This window comes from Spea bombifrons, chromosome 4 (genome assembly GCF_027358695.1).
Source record: "Spea bombifrons isolate aSpeBom1 chromosome 4, aSpeBom1.2.pri, whole genome shotgun sequence".
Taxonomy (NCBI): Eukaryota; Metazoa; Chordata; class Amphibia; order Anura; family Pelobatidae; genus Spea; species Spea bombifrons.
Window position 1 is genome coordinate 1,082,046 of NC_071090.1, and position 25,566 is coordinate 1,107,611.

The 25,566-nt window shown below is 47.5% G+C and overlaps 3 protein-coding genes across 3 annotated transcripts in view; 2 read left to right on the forward strand and 1 right to left on the reverse strand.

Moving 5' to 3' along the window:
- On the forward strand, nt 1-5,288 carry LOC128492013 (serine protease FAM111A-like). The gene is made up of 3 exons (XM_053464422.1): nt 1-66; nt 1,946-2,151; nt 3,235-5,288. The coding sequence occupies exons 2-3, from the start codon at nt 1,954-1,956 to the stop codon at nt 5,029-5,031; spliced, it is 1,995 nt and encodes a 664-aa protein (XP_053320397.1). The 5' UTR covers nt 1-66; nt 1,946-1,953; the 3' UTR covers nt 5,032-5,288.
- The window catches only part of ETFRF1 (electron transfer flavoprotein regulatory factor 1), a 203,325-nt gene that overhangs the window by 12,540 nt on the left and 165,219 nt on the right, over nt 1-25,566 (forward strand). The gene's annotated exons all lie outside the window — the stretch shown is intronic.
- LMNTD1 (lamin tail domain containing 1) overlaps nt 5,288-25,566 on the reverse strand; it is a 25,285-nt gene continuing 5,006 nt past the window's right edge. Inside the window, exons 3-16 of the mRNA XM_053464420.1 lie at nt 24,553-24,728; nt 23,905-24,093; nt 22,774-22,867; nt 21,033-21,218; nt 19,404-19,529; nt 15,376-15,477; nt 13,733-13,851; nt 13,272-13,471; nt 12,310-12,493; nt 10,266-10,446; nt 10,063-10,182; nt 9,699-9,895; nt 9,127-9,310; nt 5,288-5,921 (exon numbers count right to left, since the gene is read on the reverse strand). Of these exons, the coding sequence (XP_053320395.1) occupies nt 5,781-5,921; nt 9,127-9,310; nt 9,699-9,895; nt 10,063-10,182; nt 10,266-10,446; nt 12,310-12,493; nt 13,272-13,471; nt 13,733-13,851; nt 15,376-15,477; nt 19,404-19,529; nt 21,033-21,218; nt 22,774-22,867; nt 23,905-24,093; nt 24,553-24,728 (2,199 nt within the window). The 3' untranslated portion in view covers nt 5,288-5,780. The remainder of the gene's footprint in view (nt 5,922-9,126; nt 9,311-9,698; nt 9,896-10,062; nt 10,183-10,265; nt 10,447-12,309; nt 12,494-13,271; nt 13,472-13,732; nt 13,852-15,375; nt 15,478-19,403; nt 19,530-21,032; nt 21,219-22,773; nt 22,868-23,904; nt 24,094-24,552; nt 24,729-25,566) is intronic.

A 25,566-nucleotide genomic window follows, 5' to 3' on the forward strand; every position in this document is an offset into this window, starting at 1 on the left:
AACTTTCATTTTGCGCGCAGAGAGCCGGAGTATCTGCTGGTCGCTCCCGTGACACTTTGTGTTGCTGTAAGTAAAATATCTGCCGCCTTGGGCTCCCACTCCTATCACTGTGTAGGTTTTATTGTCTCATTTATTCCTGGCTGATATGAAAAGTGCATTTATTGTCAACATTCTGTTTGTGAATTTTTACCCCTAAATGCAGCTTTCTTACAGTGTGTCGGGGTGTTTGTACCTCCTCTGCCTCGCCTTCCCCAGGAGGATTAACTATTGTGAGATATTCAGGGAAGTTTAGATAGAACCCGCCGGCAGATCGGCCCCATCCGGCCCCCGTCTAGTCGCCCGTTTCTCCTGCTGTAACGACTCAAACCTTAATCAGTCGCTGGTCTCGTCTTAGATTCAGGAGCCGTATGTCTATCCTATGCATGTTTAAATCTCCTCGCTGTATTATCCTCTACCACCTCTGCTGGGAGTCTATTCCACTTATCTATTACCCTCTACCACCTCTGCTGCGAGGCTGTTCCAATTAACAACCACTTCTGTTGGGTAAAGTAAAACTTCCTTATATTACATCTCAGCCTCTGACCCACTCTGGTTGTTCTTTGACTAAAAGGCAAAAAGCTTAAGACATGCTAGCTGGGGCAGTTTCTCCCGGTGTAGCAGGGGTTAAACTTTCGACCATTCCTGCTTTTCTCGCCTCTACCTGTCCCCACAGATTAAGACTGAATCTTCTGGCTACTCAGATACTGAGTGGGGGAGATATTAACCCCTTACGTTATCATACGGGCCATCTCCGGGTTACACAGAGTCTCGTGTTATTCTCAGAGTCATGTCAGAGGCAGAAGATTTTTGGGGGGATATGGGCAGATTTTCAGGGTCTCGTGTTATTCTCAGAGTCATGTCAGATTCAGGTGGAAATATCTTACCTTGTGACCACGGTTTCCATAACGACTGAACCATTTGGCTTTCACCCTGCAGTAGGGTCCATGTGAGGGGCTATTAAGGATCCACAGATCCCGTAGAAAGGTCTCAGTGGTCGCTTGTGACATTATGCAGGGTCGTGTCCTGCAGGGGTAACTCGGCTGGGGCAATAAGTCGCCGGCTTCTCTGGTTATGTCATGAGGTTAAAGAGTCAGTTTCCACTTTCTGCTCTCATTGCTCGACGAGGGAATTTACTAACGAGCGAGGAGGGCTCGGTAATCGTAGCTGTCCCTTCTTTCCTTGAAATCATGTTTTTGTTCCCTATAATTTTTTTTCACACTTCCTTCTACAACCGGTTTCGTTTCAGGGCATTTCCCGCCTTCTGTCTCTCCCGCCTGTCACTCAGTTCCAGAACTTTCCTTACATCAACGCCATTTAAACAGACGCTGCAGGTTCCCAGGCAGGGTGTTCTATAAAGAATGCATATTAAAGTACTCTGTAATCGCTCTAATATTACATATTCTTCAAACCTGAAATCCTAACAAAAACAACAAAAAAAAACAACGCCCGGCTATTCCTAGGAAGAAGCTGCAGCTCTCTAACACTGATTGGTGGCCACCCCCTGTTCTTGCTATTTTCATCATACCCCTTCCATTATTATAATGATTATTTTTAATCACAATTCCCACTATTTACAGCGCATACATTCATAAACTGAAACTGATAGACTAAGACCACCCAATACATTAGGGAAAGTGGGCTTGGCCCGCAGGCTTACAATCTACAGGATGTGAGCTGGGATCATATAGCCACACAGTCTTAGGGTTGGAAACACCACACAAGGTTATGTGTTTTTTTTAGAAATTACAGTCCTTTTTATTAAAACGTCTGGGAAAGTAAACATAAAACAAACAAAAGAAAAGCCTTGAGCACCAACTCACGTAAACGAAGCATGATAACTAGGGAAGCGCATGTTTCTGTTTTTAATGATTCTTTAATAATTCCTTCCCCGTGTTTTTTTCCCCAGTTGAAACCATGTCCAAAAACGGTTCTTCTTCTAAGTCTCCAGCGACGAGGAGGGCTAAGGAGAACAATGAAGGGGAGAAAAAATTCATGGAAAACTGGCTTGGCTCCAAAGGAAAATCTCCATTAAAAGAGAATACGAATCATCTCAACGGATCTGCAAGCAATGAATATTCAAATAAAGGGGAGACTTGGGGTTTCAAGGTTCCAGTAAGTGACGCGTTCGGCGCTTCCAACAAATCTAAACCTTGTGTCAGGGGCTGGGTCCATACAGACGACTGTAACGACCCAGCGCACCCAAAGATGGAGTTCAGGAGGTATTGCGCAGTAGCGGAGTCGGACAGGGCCTGGTGCAGGGCGACCGCACTCACCCGGGTGTTAAGCACCTAGGGTTGCGCAGCCACATACCGGCGCCCTGACATAGCAGCAGATGTCATCCAGTACAAAACAAAGTAATATCCTGCAGGCACCCTGGAGCAGGCATGAGACATAGCTCTCCAAACAAATGTGCAGGATGCTGCAGGCTGGGAGCACGGAAGCCAAGCAGAGTAACAGCTGAAACATAGCGAGGAAGGGGGACCGAGCAAGAAAAATAAACCAGGCAAGACATGATACAGGGCACAACAAAGGACAGGGAACAAGGCAAGGAACACAGGGGATGGAGTGAGGAGCCGGAATCCTCAGACGCTTCTCCTTTAAGCAAGGATAGGATATCTTAACTGGGACATGGAGAGAGGAGAGAGGAACCGAAATCCTCAGATGATTCAGGGAATAGAGGGCAAAGGCACATAAGAGACACACGCACATAAATACAGGACTAGCCTAGGACTATAAGATAACAATTGGAGATTCCGTCACATCTTATGGCCATAGTATGCTTAGCCCACCACTACGCCAAAGTACTCCAATATTCAGTGGGTCCTAACGCTAAACCCTGCATACTGAATTATTAATAAACTGAAACTAAACATTGAATCTATACACAGGACAGAGAAGAACATACCTGTAGACGGCTGACTGAGACAAACATAACAAATGGGGGGGGCGCACCTTATAAAGGTAACAGAGCTAACACAAAGAGCAGAACTGGAATCAAGGAATCAGAAGCACAGAACAGAGCATATGGAAATCCAGGAGTGGATTACAGCAAAAGGGGAACTGTAGCAAGACAGGGGAAACTAGAGAAAAGCAGCTCCGCAGCCTGGACGGACCCTGACACCCTGAGAAACTTGGCTTTTCTTTCCTTTCAACTTTTTCGTTTTTATAATACAAGAAATATCTTCCTTTTTGCAGAAACAAGAAAATCAGTCAGGAGATGTCAGCGAAGTTACCTGCACATTTAAATGGGCGACCGAGGACTGTGAAAATGAATTCAATATCAGTGGGAAAAAACACGACTTACTTATTAATGCACTTAAGGAGTCGAGCTATTTCAAGGAGAAATACGACGATTCAAAGTATCTCCTGATCCGCGTTCCAGAATCGAATACAGCGATCAGTCCGTACGTTCCGATGGGTTGCCTGCAACACCAAAAACACCTCATCCTGAAAATGATCAAAGCACCGAATCCTCCGATTCCCAAATACACGTGGAGTCCTGATGGATTTCTTTTTTATGTGGCAAGCAAAGGAAAAACAAAAAAAGGTGCTGTTAGGACAATTCTTCAAAACAAGAACTATTGCCCCGGAACAATGAACCTGGGTGTCTATGGATGTAAAGCGAGCACCATAGAGAAAGCGATCCTAGAAGATGGGAGGTTCAGATTGGGCTCTGACTGTAAATTCAGTCTGGAGAGAGATGGAAAAGTGTATGAAGATCACCTGCTGCTGTCCAGCCTGGAGCCCGGTGCCGGTAATTACATCATTATACTGTATCCCTCTAAAAAAAGTAAGGGTAAGACCGGTGCCGCTGGGGAATTATTTTCACATGATGGGGAACAGGAGACCAATTTACCTTCCTCTAGCGCATCCTCAGCTCCGAGCAAAATGCAGCCGAGGTATCTTCCCATCCAATCAAATCAACGACTGTGTAAAAAGTTTAACAAGGATTTTAACACATTTATTAAAACTTTGGGGAAAAATCCCTGGGGTATTTTAAAGGAAAATTATTTCCGTGATATCGCAGACAAGAATATCACTCGGGCCACCACTCACCGAATCCTCAACCAGCACTTGGATTCTGTGGGTATCATTTACATTACAGGAGACGCCAATGGGACCTGCTTTCTCCTGACCAGCACCCTGGCTGTAACCTGTTACCACGTGCTGGAGCCATACCTGCCAGATAAATGTACGGCTCAGGTCAGCCCCCAAAGTAAAGCTTTGATAGCTCAGCGGCTGAGAAGTCTTAATGTTGAAATCAGCTTCAACTATGAGAGTGAGGAACATTCGCCCGACTTTTACAAGGTCGCTAATCTAGCAGCATCTAGCAAATCACTGGACTACGCAATTCTACAGTTAGAAGAACCGAATACTTCAGCTTCCGGCTTGTTGGAATTTCTAGACCTTCCGCCGGAAGATGGAGCCGTCAGCATCATCGGTCACCCAGACTGTCAGATCAAACAGCTTGACTTGTGCTCTGTGATCAACATTAATAATCGCGAATCACAAATTATAAGACACCCTTTATATGTCCACGTGGCAACAAAGTACACTTTTGAACAAATGAGGGATCCTACTGTATTAACATACGATACGTGTTTCTACCACGGGTTGTCCGGCTCACCGGTCTTCAACAACAAAGGAAAGCTTGTAGCTTTGCACACCGGTGGATACCCTGTTGAAGGAATACAGAAGAAGAGGAGCGTAATAGAGTATGGAAGATCCATGATGGGGATTATTATTCACGGTGCGGTTTATATAGAAGAATTGCGCACTAAATTGAAGGAAATGGTTGAGCAGGATGAGAATTTGAAGGAAAATATCTGCGATATTACGAGGCATCCATTGAAAATACAACCTACCTTAAGACGTCTTCTGATGCTTTGGGAAAACGAACCTAATCCAAACCCACCTGTTCCCCCGGAACCAAGCCTCAGCGAGGAATCACCAATGGAAGTGGATTCCCAGCCAGAGTCCCTTATGGAATAAGGTCCAGGACTCCAGGGTATGCCAGAGCTCGGAAACAAAATGTAAGAAAGAGCCTCATGGCCCCAAATCCTCCGATCCGCCCTCCCCCGCTATTGCTTTTTTGGGGATGACTAGAATGATTTCGGTCTTCAATCAGTTTATTTCTATCTTTTGATGTTTCTGTATTAACGATATCAATGTGTTCTATAATTACGTCTCGCATTTTGCAAAATGTGTTTCTGGAGTCAATAATAAAAGAAAAATGAATTGAAAGCAAATCTCATGTTTTATTTTTTTGCATAATAAATAATATTATTGAACGGCTAAAACAGTAATTACGCTTTATGGCCGCAGTGCTTGCATCGCAGGTCCCGCTGTCTGCTGTCTCGTTTCCTTTTCAGCTTATCGTACCCCACAGTGACCGGGGCCAGAAGTGTTCCCAAACCCTCACGCTGCGGGGGCCTGCGTTACCCGAGGACCCCCACATGGCCAATGTCTGCTCTGTGACGGCCCCCAATCCCTTCTAAATCCCACAACATGACAAGCCCCCTTTTATTACTTAATTACCAAAATTGTATTGTGTGGATTCTCATATAAATGTTACATTTTTGTGTTAAATACACAACAAAGAGATTTCCATCTTTTGCATATGATTTATTTTGACAAACATCAAGTTTTATTCCCCCCCCGTTTCAAGCCAATTAATTATTTTAATAAACCGCGTCGGGTACAGCGTCGGGTACAGCGCGTCATCGCGTTGGGAGATGAGGTTAAACGCCGGATACGATACTTGGCGCTAACGAGACTTGACTTGCCAGTCTGATGTCATACAACGAATTGGCGAAGAACTTGTGAAGCACGGAACCGGCAGGAGCCGAACTGCCCAGGTACAGAACACCTCGCGTGTTGGGCTGAAATCCAAAACGTTTTTGTTAATAAGAGGATCCCAAAAATAATTACGGAAAACAAATTAAAGACAATAAAGTGGTTTCCGTAATGAAACATTTCTAAAAACTGCCCAAAAATAATGCCCTACATATGATAAATTTGCCCAGTTAATATTTCCAATCTCTACCTATCTGACCCAATGAGATGACACTGATAAGGTGTCAGGTCTTGTTGCCACGGTAGCAGATATATATGAATTATTTTAATGTATGTGAGTGTTTGTGTGTATGTATGTGTATGGTGTGAGAGTGGGTACATGTGTATGTATGTATGTGTATGGTGTGAGAGTGGGTACATGTGTATATACAGTATGTGTATGGTGTGAGAGTGGGTACATGTGTATGTATGTATGTATGTATGTGTATGGTGTGAGAGTGGGTACATGTGTATGTATGTATGTGTATGGTGTGAGTGGGTACAGGTGTATGTACAGTATGTGTATGGTGTGAGTGGGTACAGGTGTATGTATGTATGTGTATGGTAGAGTGGGTACATGTGTATATACAGTATGTGTATGGTGTGAAAGTGGGTACATGTGTATGGTGTGAGAGTGGGTACATGTGTATATACAGTATGTGTATGGTGTGAGAGTGGGTACATGTGTATGGTGTGAGAGTGGGTACATGTGTATATACAGTATGTGTATGGTGTGAGAGTGGGTACATGTGTATGTATGTATGTGTATGGTGTGAGAGTGGGTACATGTGTATATACAGTATGTGTATGGTGTGAGAGTGGGTACATGTGTATGGTGTGAGAGTGGGTACATGTGTATATACAGTATGTGTATGGTGTGAGAGTGGGTACATGTGTATATACAGTATGTGTATGGTGTGAGAGTGGGTACATGTGTATGTATGTATGTGTATGGTGTGAGAGTGGGTACATGTGTATATACAGTATGTGTATGGTGTGAGAGTGGGTACATGTGTATGTATGTATGTGTATGGTGTGAGTGGGTACATGTGTATGGTGTGAGAGTGGGTACATGTGTATATACAGTATGTGTATGGTGTGAGAGTGGGTACATGTGTATGTATGTATGTATGTGTATGGTGTGAGAGTGGGTACGTGTATGTATGTATGTGTATGGTGTGAGAGTGGGTACAGGTGTATGTACAGTATGTGTATGGTGTGAGTGGGTACAGGTGTATGTACAGTATGTGTATGGTGTGAGTGGGTACAGGTGTATGTATGTATGTGTATGGTGTGAGAGTGGGTACAGGTGTATGTACAGTATGTGTATGGTGTGAGAGTGGGTACATGTGTATGTATGTATGTGTATGGTGTGAGAGTGGGTACAGGTGTATGTATGTATGTGTATGGTGTGAGTGGGTACAGGTGTATGTACAGTATGTATGTGCAAGTTTATGGTGTTAGCGTTTGTGTGTCAGGGGTGAGTGACACATGGGAGAGGAGAGAGATAGTAGGTGCATGGCGGTACAATGAGTGGATGTTAGAGCAAGTTTCCATGTGCGTGTGTTTTAGTTATGGGGGCACCAAGAAATGCTGCACCCAGGGGCCACTAACCCTAGGCCCACCACTGGATGGGCTAGTCGTAAGGTAACCTCCTATCTGTAAAAATGCCGTTGTGTTGTGAATAAGGTCGATCTAGCAGACAGGGAGACGGCCAACGTGTTCACAGGGGGGGGGAATCCAGTAACCTGGTGACGGGGCGATTCCAGGACATTCCCCATTAGTTTATCAAATACTTTATGGTTCTGCAAAACTTGGGACCAACATTGTTATCCTGCAAAGCCTCCCTACCGGCCCCCCACAATAGGGACCCCATAGCGTGTTCAATGCTAACAAAATCAGAATAAGTTTGAGCCGCCCAGGCATTCACAAAGTCTGACATTTCCAGCTTTTTACTAATCTGTCTCAATTAACAAGGTTTTAATGCCTCTTAAAATACTGAATGGGGGGCATTGTCATAAATTGCTAAATCTAAATAATAAAGTAAATGAAGGCTTTTGTGAATCGAACCTGGCTAGCGAGTCCTAGACGAGGGAGACCTAAGTGATCCGGGACGCGGCATCGGAGGCTGAAATCCCAGGTTCTGCACTGACTGCAATATCTGCAAAGCTGCCTGGTGCTGATCCCGAACCGGGAGGAAAGACCCCGGAAGCACCAGCTTTAGGGTCCCTGCCCTGGCCTGTCAGTCACATAAACACAAACGCGGTGTTAGTGGCAGGAAAGCCAGGGACAGGACAGACAGACAGGAGGTGCGGGGAAGACAGACAGACAGGAGGTGCGGGGAAGACAGATAGACAGGAGGTGCGGGGAAGACAGACAGACAGGAGGTGCGGGGAAGACAGACAGGCAGGAGGTGCGGGGAAGACAGACAGGCAGGCAGGCAGGAGGTGCGGGGAAGAGAAGAGATATTAGGGATAGTTAGGCTGTATGGGCGTCCTCAGCATATTTTTCTGGTGGTGGTAGAGCTGAAATCCATGTGTTTAGAGCAGCGTTTAAAATGTTCTCTCTCTGGTCCCCAAACTCCTGTTCCCCTCTCCTCCCCTGATGCCCCTTTTTCCATCCCCAATACCCTTATTTTCCCCCACTTTGCCCTCTTTCCTGCCCAATGCCCCCCTTTCCTCCCCTGATGCCCCTCTCTCCTGCCCTGATGCCCCCTTTTAGGAGCTCGGAATGTTTGCTGGGTATTAGGGTATCTCAGGCCCAATAATGTGTATAGAAACAGCAGGAAATGGGTTTATAAATTAAACGGGGCAAATACCCCATTACTCGTCTTCTAAGTGCCCCCCTCAGTTACACAAATACCCCGCAGTAAGAATCATACATAACAGTAAGTAATTTCTGGGTTTATTTCATCATTCAGAGAACAAATCCATCAATGCCCGTCATTCCTCTCACTCACACTAGGTGGCGCCGTTAGTACGCATTGGAACCACATTGACTGAATGGGGCATCAGGTGGGATCTTTGCCCCAGAACTTCACTTATAAATCGAAACCAACTCGCCTTCCCAGATCCGCGTCCCGCTCTGCCTGCCCCGAATACATACTATCCATACATTCAGGGTATATGACGAGACTAGAATTGATTGACAAACCGATACGTTAGATAGAGTCGGCTTCGCTCAATGAGTTAAAGTTCTTCCCGGAGTATCCTGTTCTTTTTAACGACTGTAATGGGGAGTAACGTTACTCACCCCTGCGGAACGCGTCGGCCCCCGGCTGTTCCTGAATGCGACTTCTTCCCTGGCACTTCGTGACTCTGAAGACTTTCCTGCCACCAGGGGTTCTCTTGGAGAGAAGTGAGGGTGAGTGGGAGAAGCCACGCTCTGAGTCCACGGGCTGCGCGTTGGCGGTAATACTAATGGAGGCATCTTCTCTCTAAAATCACAGGGAAGCATCAAACAGAAACCCGCAGGCAGATCGGCCCCATCCGGCCCCCGTCTAGTCGCCCATTTCTCCTGCTCCTCAAACCTTAATCAGTCGTTGGTCTCGTCTTAGATTCAGGAGCCGTATGTCTATCCCACGCATGTTTAATCCCCTCACTGTATTACCCTCTACCACTTCTGCTGGGAGGCTGTTCCACTTATCTACCACCCTCTCAGTAAAGGGAAACTTCCTTCCATTCAATATAAACCTCTGGCCCTCTATGTTAACGTGCATCACTTATGTCTGTCCTTCGTTGTGACAGACAGATGGTTCTGCCCTGGCCACTTGCCCCATCTGCCCCATGGAAGAGACAGTCCTGTGTAGGAGGCATCCGGCCTACCTCCTTATCAGCACCGGGACCTTGTCCTGCCTGTGAGGTCCTGCTGGTTCCGCCGGCCGGTTCCGTAGATCCAGATCTCGCTCCGTCAGCCTCGGCTCCAGCTTTTGTTCTGGGATTTTACAAACTTCCTCGGATATTTCGCATCGCTCTGCAGACTTACGGGTTTTGTCGCGCCCGGGTGTGTACCACGCCACGGCCTATTGGAGAATCCCCACTTTTGGTTAGAGGTAATGTCTAGGGGCCGCCTGGCAAAGGTTTCAGTTAAAGGACACTGGTGTCTCTCCGTGCCCCCCAGCCAGCGATGCCCCTGTGCCCCCCAGCATCAGACGTACGGACGAGACGCATATTAACAAGAGGAACTCACGCGGCCGCTCGCGGTGCTCAGCACGGTGGTGCAGCGAGGGTCCGTCAGAAACGTATCCTGCTCCTTCCATAGGAAATGGGCCGGAGGGTTGTGAGGGACATCGGCCGCGGCCCCCCAAACCTGCGGAGGACGAGGGATCGGTTATTATTCCGGATTCCCTTCCTTTTCACAATAAATTGTACGGCGGCTTCTCTGTCACTCACCGTCACGGCGGCGTTCGGCACGATGCGTACGCTGGGTGGGAAGCGGTACAGAGACACGGGGTGTCCGCCGACGTTCTGCTGCAGGATGTAACCGCCGACGTCTTCCTCTTTATCAGCAGAAGAGTTAATAATCATCACGGAGGTGGGGCGGACGTCTCGAATCTCCAAGTCCCCGAGACAGCTGGAAACGCATCGCAGGATGTCTCTAAAGCTCATGTTACTTGAATTAATACACCTCGGCCCACGTCACCCAATCACATCACCAGAATTAATACACCTCGGCCCACGTCACCCAATCACATCACCAGAATTAATACACCTCGGCCCACGTCACCCAATCACATCACCAGAATTACTACACCTCGGCCCACATCACCCAATCACATCACCAGAATTAATACACCTCGGCCCACGTCACCCAATCACATCACCAGAATTACTACACCTCGGCCCACATCACCCAATCACATCACCAGAATTAATACACCTCGGCCCACGTCACCCAATCACATCACCAGAATTAATACACCTCGGCCCACGTCACCCAATCACATCACCAGAATTAATACACCTGGGCCCACGTCACCCAATCACATCACTAGAATTAATACACCTCGGCCCACGTCACCCAATCACATCACTAGAATTAATACACCTCGGCCCACGTCACCCAATCACATCACCAGAATTAATACACCTCGGCCCACGTCACCCAATCACATCACCAGAATTAATACACCTCGGCCCACGTCACCCAATCACATCACTAGAATTAATACACCTCGGCCCACGTCACCCAATCACATCACCAGAATTAATACACCTCGGCTCACGTCACCCAATCACATCACTAGAATTAATACACCTCGGCCCACGTCACCCAATCACATCACCAGAATTAATACACCTGGGCCCACGTCACCCAATCACATCACTAGAATTAATACACCTCGGCCCACGTCACCCAATCACATCACTAGAATTAATACACCTCGGCCCACGTCACCCAATCACATCACCAGAATTAATACACCTCGGCCCACGTCACCCAATCACATCACCAGAATTAATACACCTCGGCCCACGTCACCCAATCACATCACCAGAATTAATACACCTCGGCCCACGTCACCCAATCACATCACCAGAATTAATACACCTCGGCCCACGTCACCCAATCACATCACTAGAATTAATACACCTCGGCCCACGTCACCCAATCACATCACCAGAATTAATACACCTCGGCCCACGTCACCCAATCACATCACCAGAATTAATACACCTCGGCCCACGTCACCCAATCACATCACCAGAATTAATACACCTCGGCCCACGTCACCCAATCACATCACCAGAATTAATACACCTCGGCCCACGTCACCCAATCACATCACCAGAATTAATACACCTCGGCTCACGTCACCCAATCACATCACCAGAATTAATACACCTCGGCCCACGCCACCCAATCACATCACCAGAATTACTACACCTCGGCCCACGTCACCCAATCACATCACTAGAATTAGCCAGTGCCAGAGCTCAGCCAATCAGTGGCCAGGATGTCTTATGTCGTTAGATATTAATTTTACTTTATTTTGATTGAAATAAAAATAACTTCGTTTCTTCCCCAAAAAGAGAAAATAAATGTATCAGCTTTCTTCCCTTCATCGCTGAGATAAAGAGAAACATTATCTCAGTCTGTGGCCCCCAGCGGCCCCCAACGTTTCCGGATCAGGACGCCCCAAGGAGGCATCAGAGGATGAAGATTTATGTCGAGCCACCTTATATCTATAGCGCCAACAATTCCCGCAGCGCTTCTTACAGTCCCTACATTCAAAGGCACAGACTTAGACGACCCGGCACTATAGGTAAGAGAGCTCGGCCCGTGAGCTTACATATCAAATACACAGCTGTGAGTCCCTGAGAGAGTTTGAGACCGAGTCATTCTAGAGCGATGTTGGTAACTGTCCAATGCTCCAGGTGCCGGGACATGGTTACAGCCGTGTGCTATTTCCATGAAGAAAGACACGGAACTCACCTTGACGTGGCTGCCGCGTGGTCATTAGCGGTGCAGGGAGGCTTTTGGGTGATTTTCGTCAGACTGACCGTCTCTTTTGCGGAGGGATGGGAGTCTCGCGTTTCACCCCCAGGTACGGGGTAAGAGGCTGCAGAAGGTGCTGACCCCGGCCTCTTGGCAGACTTGTTCTGACTACGTTTTCCTTCTGCAAATAAAATGAATTGGGACATAACGGGTTAATGTGCGCATGAGAGCGCATCTCTGGGATATATAACACATGACAGCAGATAAGGGGTTAATGCGTGGGGGCGTCTCTGGGGATATAATATGCGTGACAGCAGATAAGGGGTTAATGGGGGTGAGAGCGCGTCTCTGGGGATATATATAACGTGACAGCAGATAAGGGGTTAATGCGGACGAGAGCGCGTCTCTGGGGATATAATACGCGTGACAGCAGATATTATGCGTGACAGCAGATAAGGGGTTAATGCGTGGGGGGGGCGTCTCTGGGGATATATAACGCGTGACAGCAGATAAGGGGTTAATGCGTGGGGGGGGCGTCTCTGGGGATATATAACGCGTGACAGCAGATAAGGGTTTAATGCGGGTGAGAGCACGTCTCTGGGGATATATATAACGTGACAGCAGATAAGGGGTTAATGCGGACGAGAGCGCGTCTCTGGGGATATAATACACGTGACAGCAGATAATACGCGTGACAGCAGATAAGGGGTTAATGCGTGGGGGGGGCGTCTCTGGGGATATATAACGCGTGACAGCAGATAAGGGGTTAATGCGTGGGGGGGGCGTCTCTGGGGATATAAACCGTTCGGCTGCCAAGTTTCCGACTCGCTGTAAATCCTCGCACCCTATTTGGTAGCCGACTCGCCCCGGCCATCAACTACCGACGCTGCAGCTTCCTCTCGCGGGGGCGGGGGGGTCACGAAACAATCAGGTTGAAATGATAGAAAACGCGTAATTACCGGAGTTTCTGTCCACATTCCGAGACCCCCGGGACGAGGCGGAAGACGAGGGGCTTTCAAAGGAATCCGCCGAGTTTAAAGGGCTGAACGTCTCGCTGGAAGATTTACCCCCCGGACTCGCTGAGGGCGACGGCCAGGAGCCCCCCAAGCCCGGCGAGGGGTGAGTGGACGGCGGGACGTGGAGATGAGTGGAGTGCATGCTGAGTGGGGCAGAAAAGAGTGTTAGTTACTGGGGCAAAAAGAGCCCCCCCTTCAGGGTACAGAAACCCCCCACCTCATAAATGACTGGCTGGGGTGCTAAACGCTAGGCCCCCCTCTACGCGCGTCACGGCTCGGACCATGTCATTGTTATTATTTACCGGGGGGAGGCCCTTATCTGCAGGGGCCAATAATATAACCCCCCCACGCAACATCCATCACACCGCCTGCGTGTGGAATCCCCCCCAGCCCAGACCCCTTACAACTGCTCCTCTTCCTCCAGCATGGACTTCAGGCCGTCCAGCTCGGCCCTCAGAGACGAGTTCGTGTTCTGAAAAGTCTCCGATTCTTTCATTTTTGCCAGAAGAAGATCCTGCATTTCCTGCCGAGACAAAAAAACATAAAGTTTGCCGACCTCTGCATCCGCTCGGGGGCTATTATCAGAATATTTAATTTGTTACAATAAAATCTTTAGAATTATAAATATAAAATAGAGTTACAAAATGCAAAAAAAATATAAAATCTAAAATTATAAATATAAAATACATTTAAAAATGTATAAAAAAAATTAAGCATAAAATATATATTTTTATAAATATAAAATACAGTTAAAAAAATGTAAAAAATTATAAATATAATGATTTAATTAAATGAAATAATTATTCTGTTTAAATCTGTTATTGGAAATTTCTAATAATAATAATAATAATAATAATCATCATCATAATATAGACTTTTCATGAATATTTTCTATGATTTATAAAAAAAAAAGTCTGATTTTATTTTTTGGGGTTAATTCATTGAATTCCATTTACTGTTTATGATAAAATCAGATGGAAACGGCCTTTTCAGGATATGAGTCAACGCTGGGAAATCGGGAATGAAATCATCCTTAAAGAGCATCCCAGTGACTCACGCGGCAACGGAGCAAATCGGGGCGGAAAAAACGTTTACCCTACAGCTCACACGGATGGACCCCACCGATTTATCTATACATTATACAGGGGCCGGTCACTGATTTAACTATACATTATACAGGGGCCGGTCACTGATTTATCTATACATTATACAGGGGGCGGTCGCTGATTTATCTATACATTATACAGGGGCCGGTCACTGATTTAACTATACATTATACAGGGGCCGGTCACTGATTTAACTATACATTATACAGGGGCCAGTCACTGATTTAACTATACATTATACAGGGGGCTGGCTCGCTGATTTATCTATACATTATACAGGGGGCCGGTCACTGATTTATCTATACATTATACAGGGGCCGGTCACTGATTTATCTATACATTATACAGGGCATCTCACTTGGAATTTTGTTCCAATAAACTCCCTTTATATGCAGACCTGGAGCCGCCATTGCTGTCAGTCATGTGATATTTTACTTTCCCGGCTCCAACACCACACTGAGCTGATGCTTTATGGCGATGCTAATGAAGTCCATTCCTTTCATTGGTCGGAGTGATCTGGGGACAGCCTGGAGTTTATAGTCTTTGGTATATTCTGGGGCATTAGTCGGCTGTAATCCTTGGCACGGCCACAGGGGGCGCCTGCGAGTAGATGCGGCATACAGTCCCTACTCCAGGTCTTGCTGGTTGGGAAGTTAGTGGTCAGTGAGCTGAGCATAGTGAGAGTTGTTTTATTTATTTATTGGCGCGTCATGAAGGTCATTCTGATATTTTTCACAGGGATTTATTATACTTTGTAAATTTGGTGAATTAAAAGGCAGAACAGGAAACGCGATGAACTTTCCGAGGCTTTCAAAGCTCTCATTGTTAACAATCCAGCTTTTTATTTTGAGATAACAGGAAATAAAAGGATGCCCCCCCTCCCCCGGGGGCCGCCAATGGCCCCTTTGTGGTGTAATTGCTGTTAAATGACAGACACTGACCTCCAGCCTGGCCTCCAGGGATCGGATGTGCTGCAGTCCCCTCACACGCTCGCCCTCCAGGTTCTCGATCACGGCCCGGCTCTCAGATTGTTCCGAAAGGAACTGGAAACAGAACCAAGAACATCTGTAACCTCCGTCCGCACCTAACCACGGAGACCCAGAACCCCCCGGCACATCGGCCCCATCCGGCCCCCGTCTAGTCTGTAAAGACTCAAACCTTAATCAGTCGTTGGTCTCGTCTTAGATTCAGGAGCCGTATGTCTATCCCATGCATGTTTAATACCCTCACTGTATTACCCTCTACCACTTCTGCTGGGAGGCTGTTCCACTTATGTACTACCCACCCAGTAAGGTAAATCTTCCTTCTGTTACAGCTACACCGCTGACTGTATCGCAAAAACATCCTGAAAGCCTTTTGTTTTTCTGAAATGTTTCTTGGCTGTCGGTGACGGATCTGGCGGATCCCCAAAATCTCAGCTCAGAGAGTGAAGTAAAATGAAAAAAATTAAATAAAAATCACATAAAAAACCATGAAGGGAAATTAACTTTTTTTAAGCCATTTTGGATTTTCTCACCATTCCAAGTAACATTTGTTTTGCCAAACGCCCGCTTATTAACGTTTAGCGGGAATTCCAAATTTCAAATGAATTGTGGTGCAGTCGCCATGGCAACCAGTAGAATGTCCTTGACACTTTTCTGCACCACGTCAATCATTCTTGCCTCTGCACCCCTGCATATATTCCAGCCGGACAATATTTGGGGGCCCAATAAGCTGATGGATGGGGGGCCCCTACTATCTTGCAATGTCCTGTTTGTTTTATACCCTCGCTCGTGGCACACCTGCCCTCCTGGCACTCACAGCGCTGCCTTATCTGCCCCCCTCCGCTCACACCTGTGGCCCTCTCGTCTGGACCCTTGAAATGCACTGAAGTCCTCATCCAATCTCGTGGCACCGAGGGGCTCCTTCATTAGGACCAATCCAATTCCCCATTGATGGGAAGACAAATGGCTCCTTCAAGTGGCCGCAGAAGCCCTCGGTGGGGGATGGAGGGCATTAACAGGAGCGTCAGCTGGGGACAAGACGTCGGCTAATGCCCCAGAGGGGCTCCGAGAGCTGCCCCCCCAGGGCTGTTAATGAGGCCCCCGTATGCCTGGTCAGGCGCTCCTCGTTAACAGCGTCCAGAGCCGTCAATCAGTAACCAGCCGAGGGGCCCGATTCACGGAAATTACCGGGGGGGTAAATATGGACCCCGACTACTCAATCCATTCTCCGAGGAGTCTGAACACATAAAGCGAATCTGTCATTTCATTAACGACCGACTAATGCACACCCCCAGAAACCGACTATATTCAACCCCAGAAAAAAAATACGATTGTCTGGAAATGGGGTGGAAAAAAAGCAGGTCTGCGAAAGCCGTTACATGTGAGCCGGAGAGGGGAGAGACCAAGGTGAACGCGCGCCGTCAGTCACCAGGTTCTTCCGGCCGTGGGTCACGGATCAGAGACTCGCGTTTAACCGGCCGCGGGCGCTGAATGGAGGGGCGAAAAACAAAAACGTTACCGGCCTCCTCCATGTGAAAAGCCAGCTGATTGCAAGCTCTTCAGAACAGGAGGACAGGAAGACAAAAAGTGGTTCTGGTGCAAACACTGGAATGGTCTGATCGGCAGGAACGAGCCAGCGGTTTCTATGGTGATAAGACCTCTTTGCAAACTTTGCACCGTGATTGCTCTTTAGAAATACCCCCGGTTGATTGGTCCCCCAGCAGCGACCCGCGGCCCCCTCTCTCCCCCCGTCATCCGCGGACGCCTGTTTTATGTCTGACTTTGTATATAAACTTCTATAAACTGGCAGGGCATGGAAATATCTCATCACTCCCAGCCGGCCGCTAGCGAGGACACGGCTCAGAGGAAGGAATCCTGCACTGGAGAAACCCCCCCCATCTATACGCGAGAGACCTGATTGTGACCGGCGGGTAACGGGGGCCGTGAAATCCCATCACTCGCCCGCAATCAAGACGTTAATCAGCGTCTGGAGCTTTTAAGGGCTCTCTGACGGCCGGCAGCCGCTCCGAACGCAATTACTTTCATACGTTTCCAAATTAGAGCTTTTAACCCTTTTTATTACAGACGATTCGCCACAACGAGCCAGGGGGGGGGCATCTCCCAATATCGGAGCGAATGTAACCAAAGCATCGGGTTCTGCGTCTTTAAACATACGGCGGCGCCATAACTCTGATGTATATGAATCTGGGGATGAACTAGTTAATGATTAACCCTGAGTAAAAAGCAATATTTGATCTATACATTGTGCTGGCAGAATACAGAGACCCGACAGTCCTCGGGGGCGCGCGTTCATTTAAGACGTAAAGATCCGATTGGCCGCTGAAGGTCATCCACATAACCCAACGGCCCGTTAAATATTTAAATGACCCAAATTCCCAAAACTTTTTATCAGATTCACTTTTTTTCTCTTCCCTGATCTAAAAATACGAGTTTGTCCCAGTTTCACGAGAGATCGGCAGATTCCTGTCACCTGCTCAGAAAATCTTTCACATCCACGTTAAACCGACAGCCGCTCCAGCCATAAATATTCACTAAAATCTGCGCTTTTCATAAATAAATGAAGTGTCCCTTTTTAGTTTGTACAGTCACTCTTTGTGCCCCAAACCTGTGATTCCCCTCTTTCCTCCCCTGTTGCCCCTCTCCCCTCCCCCGATGACATCTCCTTAAAAGTGTAGGTTTTCTCTGCCTCTGCACACCCAGAACTAACTCCCTATGCCCCTCGCTCCTCTCCTGATGCCCCTTTTCATCTCCTAATGCCCCCTTCCATCCCTGATGCCCCCTTTCCTCCATTAATGTTCCCATTTCCTCTCCTAGTGCCCCTCTTTTTCACCTTTGATGCCCTCTTTCCTCTCCTGGTGCCCCCTTACATCCCCAATGGTCCTCTTTTTAGGAGCCGATTGGTGGGTATGGGGGTATCACGGGGTCTCCTTATTCCTGACACTAAGCGTAAGACCATTATTTTCCCTATTATGGATAAAATATCACGGATTCCCTGCAAAAATTCCTAATTGTGGCCAAAAGTTTTGCTTTTTTTTTTATCAGGAATAAAGTAACACAGGAACCGATTCCGGAAATGTTAGAATTTCCCGTTTTTTGTGCCAAAATTCTTAAACAACATTTTTAAACTTTCATTTTGAAGAATTTACACAATAAACTCCCAGAAAGAGCATTAAAATCCTCCATTTCTTGAATGGAAATTTTACCATAATTGCCGGGATATTGGGACAATTCCACCCAGGTTAACGGCTGAATATTCTCCACATTATCTGCAAAGCTTCAGCTTTCAGCTCCGTCTGCTAAATCGCTTGTTATCCTGGCAACCGTGATGCGTTCCTTAGCAACAGCCAATTAAAAGCCGCACGAGAAAAGAGGACACTTCAGGATTCTACTTCACCAACAAAAAACTAATATTTCCCCTTTAAGTGATGCTTGCAGATAAAGGCACAAAGTTGCCCCCTCTGCCCCCCCAGGCCAATTGCCTCCCTTTACCCGCTTCAAGCCCCCACCTGAAAAAAAAAATGTATTTATATTTGTTAAAAACGGGACGGAGAACTCAAAAAATCCCCAATTTATGTTTTACAAAGTTTCACACGTTTCTAAAATTCTGCAGCTAAAATGTTACCGAAGATCTGCGCCCCTCTCTTCTCCCCTGACGCCCCTCTTCCCTCCCCTGACGCCCCTCTTTCCTCCCCTGATGCCCCTCTTTCCTCCCCTGATGCCCCTCTTTCCTCCTCTGATGTCCCTCTTTCCTCCCCTGATGCCCCTCTTTCCTCCTTTGATGTAAAGTTTAATAATGTCTTCCCCGAGAAGCTCCGTCATATCCGGGGCCTGTGGCCCCCAGGAGGAATTGGCCCCTTGTATTTGTATAACCAGTGGCAGAATGTGGCAGAGGGGCTACCACGGCAGGCACCACATGCGGAAACCTCAAGTCCAGGATAGTAAATAAATGCGGCCCCCGGCCTCACCTTCTTGCCCAGCAGCGTCAGCTCGGCGGCCAGCTCCTCGACGCGCAGGTTCAGCTGCCGCTTCTCCTCCTCGGTGTGTCTCAGGAGCTCCTGGTCGCTGCTCATGCGCATTTGGAGCTCCAGAAACTGCGAGGAAAAAGGAAAATAAAACAGGAGACGGAGAATTAAACACCCGGCAGCTAAATTAATATTAATAATTAATAAATAAATTATAATTAAACACCCGGCAGCTAAATTAATATTAATAATAAATTAGAATTAAATGCCAGCAACCTAAAAAAAAGAAATCTTTAAAGAACGGCCGTGCTGAAACTCAGCTGTTAATAACTAGGGGGTCTCGGAGCGCAGACCCCCATATACACATATAGGTAACATATTATGTCTTTTTGGGAAAAACTGGCGCACTTAAAGAAAAAAAACTACGATTCGGGAAACGTTTATCCAGAGTCATTAAAACAACGCGTCTGCGGGGATTTTAGACTCAATTTAAAAACATTTTAAAAACTCAAAATAATAGTAATTTATAGCAGGCTGACGGCGGGGGGGGGTGACAGGCAAGGGGCTGTTTTTTTTTTTTTTTTATAATTGCCCCTTTGATCTCCCCGGTCAAATAAACAAAGACCCCTGTTTGTTTTCATGTTTATTGGAGGGGTCTGGTCAGCCTGAGGTCTTCACAGAAACCCCCACTAATCAGACCATGGGGGGCAGAGATAACAGATCCACCCCACCTGGGGGTAATATGGAGGAACCAGAGCCGGTCCCAGAACAGGGTTTTGGGTGCTAAACGGTCGCTCTTCAGATAAAAGGAATATCTGGCTAAACCTCCTCATTTATTACATTGTTCCCTGAATAATTACTTTTTTGAATCGTTGACCAATTGTAGAGAAATCTCCTGCAGATCCCACATTTCCAAAACATTTAAATCTAGGAGGCGCCGGTGGCTTCGGTCCTGGAGGTTCCCGGTGTAAACGTGGCCCCCGCGTGTTACAGATCCCGCGGAATGCATCAGACGGTTACACAGTCTCCACGTCGACAACAAGCAGATACTTTGTGTCATCGGCAAACGCTAAAACCCAACCAAGGACGGGACCTCGAGCCGGCAACACAGAGACTCCTGTCCTTCAGCTCCTCCTACGCGAGGAACGTTCCAGGTCCCACCAAGAACCCGACGCTCCAACGCGTTCTTTGGACCCAATCTTATGTCTCTTGGGGGTTGAGGAACATTCTCTCCGCTCAAGGTCTCGAAAGGGAGGATTTTTAGCCCAAAACGTCTTCCATCAGACCATCCACTCTACGCTAAATGACAAAATGAGACATCTGTGGCTGAATGAGTGACCGAGAGACCCATGCCGGACGAGTTACCCCCAGAGTCCAGCCGTGTGGGGCTTTCTCCGGTGGCCCAGTATGCAGGATTATGATGAGCTTATAGCAGGAAGGATAGGGGATGGTCTCCTAAATGGCAGAACGTGGCCTCCTCTGTTAACGAAGCCTCTCCTCATCATCGAGCAGATGGAGAGACGGCATTATCCCGCCCCGACTGCATAAACAAATAATTACCCTCGTTTACTATCATAATTACCCTCTCCGCACTCATCACACGCGCTCATTGTTAGGATTTATCGTACGCACGCTCTTGTTGAAGGCATTTTCGGTCTCACTTCGCAGCCTCTTCGCTTCGGCCTCGCTGGCCTCCTGGATTTTCTGGACGGTCTCCATTAGTACCGGACCCCCGCGGCTAACGCTCCGCAGCCGGGCTTCCAACTGCAGCACCAGGGCTTCGGCCTGGGCGGCCCGGGCTCTGAGATCCTGGGACTCCTGAAAACACAACATTGGAAACGACATTTACCACAACAGCCCAACTAATTACACATATCAAGACCCCCCAGTCTCTTCAGAATGTCCGTATCCTTCTGCAGATGGGCTCTCCAGCACTGTACCCACTACCCTAGGTGAGATCTGTGAAAGGGCAGAACCACCTCCCTGATTCTGCCACTAATGCCCCCTCTATACACCCAGAACCGTACTTTTTATGGCATTGCAAAGGGTTAAACGCGGACGCTGAGTTTTTCTCTTCTAATTAAAGCGGTTTTCGGTTCCGTGTTGAAGTGCGCGTCACGCGTGTTCTCAGCGTGTTAATCACCCGGGTTGGATACTCGCCGCGCTCCGGCGGTCTGAGGGTCCTCATTATTCCTGGACTCTGCGGCTTCTAGCATCCTGCTCTGATTGTTCATTAAACGCCCATTAAGCCTCAGCCGGCCCCTATTAATCTCCATCGGCTCCCAGGGGCCACGTTAAATACTACCAGCCTTTTCATTTAACCTGTCGACTGCCGCATACTCGCCACGCAGTCCATTACCTGGAAATAATTGCCTGTTTACGGGTCTTTTAAACCTTTTTCCCGTCTTATTAACGTCTTCTGGCCCCCGAGGACGGATGGAAATCGAATGTCCGCGGCTATAATTTGACAAAAAAGTCTCTATTTCCTTGACCCAGCGGAGCAATCGATCCAACAAAAAGCATGAAATTCACCTCAAAATTGTAGCAATTAAATCAATCAAACGGACGCGATCAGATCCCACCCGTTAACAGAAAAGTCTCTATTTCCTTGAGAACGAATATCCCCAAACAGCGAGAAATCTATAAAAATATCCCCTCCCCCGGGTATAACCCCCCCCGGCACGCTGTAAACAGTAAATTCCCGGCTCAAACCCCACACTGAGCTGATGCTTTATGGCAACGCTAATGAAGTCCGTTCCTCCATAGACTTTCATTAGTCAGAGAGTCCGGCAGGGTGATTAAGACCGAGCCATTCTTTTGTCTCCCACAGGCAGTCTGATAAGGAGTCAGGGGGTTTAATAGATCGGGTATCAGATAACAGAGCGAGAATCATACAAACGGCTGATATGCAGCTGCCTGAAAACTTTATATTATGGGGTAAAAAGCAGACAGCAGAATATTTTTTAATCTGATTTGAGGAATAATAAGAAATTGTAATATTTTAGAGAATCATATCACGGGATGATAAACAGGAAAAGTAATATTTCTGGCTGTGGATCTGGAGCCCGGAGCACGTGGAATAAATGATTTCTGTGTCGCTTTAATATTTATTTTATGTAAACCTGCTCTTTATGCCCCGTTTATCGCCGTTCGATTTAAAGCGATGTGACAGGGAGGCGAGCGCCGGCTGCGCATGTTACTCACATGTTATATTTTTATCATCCAAGAGAACAAACAGTTCTGCGATTCCGGGGGGAAAACACGACAAGCGAAGGATTATCTCAGACGGATTAAAAGTAAAACGCAGCGGCGAGGAGGGCAAAAGTAACACATAAAACGGTTTAACCCCTCGCCGGCCCCGGGCGGCCCCCACCTTGGCGTGGTTCAGGTTCTGTCTCTCGGTGTCGCGGGTCAGCTCCAGGATCCGGTCCTGAAGTTTTAACCTCTGAGAAAACTCTTCTTCGTACCTTTAAAGAATAAAATAAATGAATGGATTTTAGTTTTATTGCGACGGGGGCAGCGGCGGTTATTGGGGGGGGGTCTGCCCCCGGTGATGATGGAGTATAATAGATTGCAAGCTTCTGAGACTACTTAGGTCTGTTGTTCAGGCGTATTATAACATACTCGAAGAAGACCTAGATGGCCTCAGGAGCTTGCAATCTATTGTACGGCCAGTAAAGGGATCATGTTTACCACGTCTGCTCTCTTTAGTTCTGTGGTGACCTCGGGGCAGCTTCATGGGGTATCAGGCATTAAACAGGGGCTTATTATTAACGGGGTTTGTAGCTGCCGTACAGCGCCGTTTTAATACATGGTTCTGTGTCATACAGGGTCCTGGGCAGGACGTGACCCCGGCCCGGGCCTTTCCTAAGATATTGATGGGCCGGTTATCAGCGTGTTATCAGGACGTGGAGCAGAACCAGGATAACAGCAGGGGGCCGTAAACCCCCCCCCCAGATAAGGAGCAGACTGGCCCCCTCCGTCATCTGCCCCGGCCGCTGGGTGACATGGAGTGAGAGTGCACTGAGTGATAGGGGGCAGCCGGGATAACGGAGTGAGAGCGCTCAGCCATGCAACACAGTGACCTCCACTCACAAAGAACGGTAAATAAATAAAAAGGAAAGACAACCAATGGGATCACACGGACCCCCCGGGGGTCTCTGTTACAACCAATCACGTCTCATGATTATAAACTAAACTTATAAAATATGCGTATCTTCCCACAAATAAACGTGTTTTACATGAAGGATACAATGCTTCCTTCCTTCCCTATTCGGGGATCACCGAGCCCATCACCCTCAGCCACCCGGAAGGGATGCAGAGACCCCGGAGCCCAAGTGCATTTATTGTGATGACCCCAGTGGGGTGCGGGCGCTGGAATACGGTGACAGCTTTATCACTCTTTAGTCATTATGTCCCTAGAACTGACCCCAGGAGCTAGCAATCTGCCTGCCTCCCCATCTGGCGGGGTATCGGAGCCCGTTTTTTTGGGGTGTTTTCTCACTTGTTTTGGGCGTTCTGGAGGGTCCTGCGCAGCTCCGCCAGCTCGTGCTGGGCGACGTCCCGCTGTACGGAGGGGGAGACGGCGGCTCCGCGCAGACCCTGAATGTCCGCCTCCTGCCGGCTGACCAGAAGCTGCAGAGACCCCAGATCCTCGTCCCTCCGCGCCAGCTCCCGGCTCAGCTCCCACAGCCTGCGAGGAAAGCAGATAATGGCGATTATTCCTCCCCGATGCCTGAACACTAATTCCATCCCAGTATGCGTTATGCTGGAAGCACTGGTTTTAAATGGGGGTCAACAGGAATCCCAACTGGGAGCAGCAGTTCTACACTGGGGTTTATCTATAAATCTGTTGGTGCAAAGTTTGAAAAGTGTTCTTATCACCATGGAAACCATTCCAACAATCCAATCATTTAGGATTCTGGTGCATTTTATATAAAAGCCCCGTCGAGTCTCTTTATCTGTCGGATATTACCCTCTACCACTTCTGCTGGGAGGCCGCTGCACTTATCCACCCCCCTCTCAGTAGAGTAACTCTTTCTGACATGACTTTGATATTTCATTTGGTTGCTATAACGACTGTTTGAAGAAGATAAAGGTTTAATAACGATATCATTTCTGTCCGCTGGGCCGCCGGGTGTTATCACGCTACCTGTGCTGATACTCCGTTACCGACACGCCGTCGTGGGGCGTAACGAGCCCGTTTTGGGTCTGTAGGTTATGAAGCCCCTCCAGTGTTTGCTGCAGATCCTGTATTTGCCCCTCGTAGGCGGCCCTGGTGGCTTCCAGCTCTTCCTCGAGCCGCCGGATGGCAGATAAACCGTCAGCCTGGGAGGGAGGAAAAATAGAACTCCTATTCAGGCTTTTTATTGGAGACGCGGCGTTTGTAATCCGCCGACCCGCCGCCTGCTTTATACCGAACTTCCTGCTTCGTTAAAATGTGGAAATTTACGAGAAATTCCACGGAGTTTAAATACTTTGTATCCGTTTGGCTTTCTGTTGTTGTATCACAGTTGTTGTGTATTACTGTTTATTGCCGCGGTGTGTGTTGTTGTATAGCACAGTTGTTGTGTATTACTGTTTATTGCCGCGGTGTGTGTTGTTGTATCACAGTTGTTGTGTATTACTGTTTATTGCCGCGGTGTGTGTTGTTGTATAGCACAGTTGTTGTGTATTACTGTTTATTGCCGCGGTGTGTGTTGTTGTATCACAGTTGTTGTGTATTACTGTTTATTGCCGCTGTGTGTGTTGTTGTATAGCACAGTTGTTGTGTATTACTGTTTATTGCCGCGGTGTGTGTTGTTGTATCACAGTTGTTGTGTATTACTGTTTATTGCCGCGGTGTGTGTTGTTGTATAGCACAGTTGTTGTGTATTACTGTTTATTGCCGCGGTGTGTGTTGTTGTATCACAGTTGTTGTGTATTACTGTTTATTGCCGCTGTGTGTGTTGTTGTATAGCACAGTTGTGGTGTATTACTGTTTATTGCCGCGGTGTGTGTTGTTGTATCACAGTTGTTGTGTATTACTGTTTATTGCCGCTGTGTGTGTTGTTGTATAGCACAGTTGTTGTGTATTACTGTATCTTGCCGCGGTGTGTGTTGTTGTAAAGCACAGTTGCGTGTATCACAGTTGTTGTGTATCAGGTGTTGTGTATCATATTTTGGT

Excerpts from the sequence above, each read along its gene's own strand:
- LOC128492013 (XM_053464422.1), top strand. The coding sequence starts at position 1,954 with ATGTCCAAAAACGGTTCTTCTTCTAAGTCTCCAGCGACGAGGAGGGCT. Across the intron at positions 2,152-3,234 it reads CTTGGGGTTTCAAGGTTCCA|AAACAAGAAAATCAGTCAGG; the intron begins GTAAGTGACGCG and ends TCCTTTTTGCAG.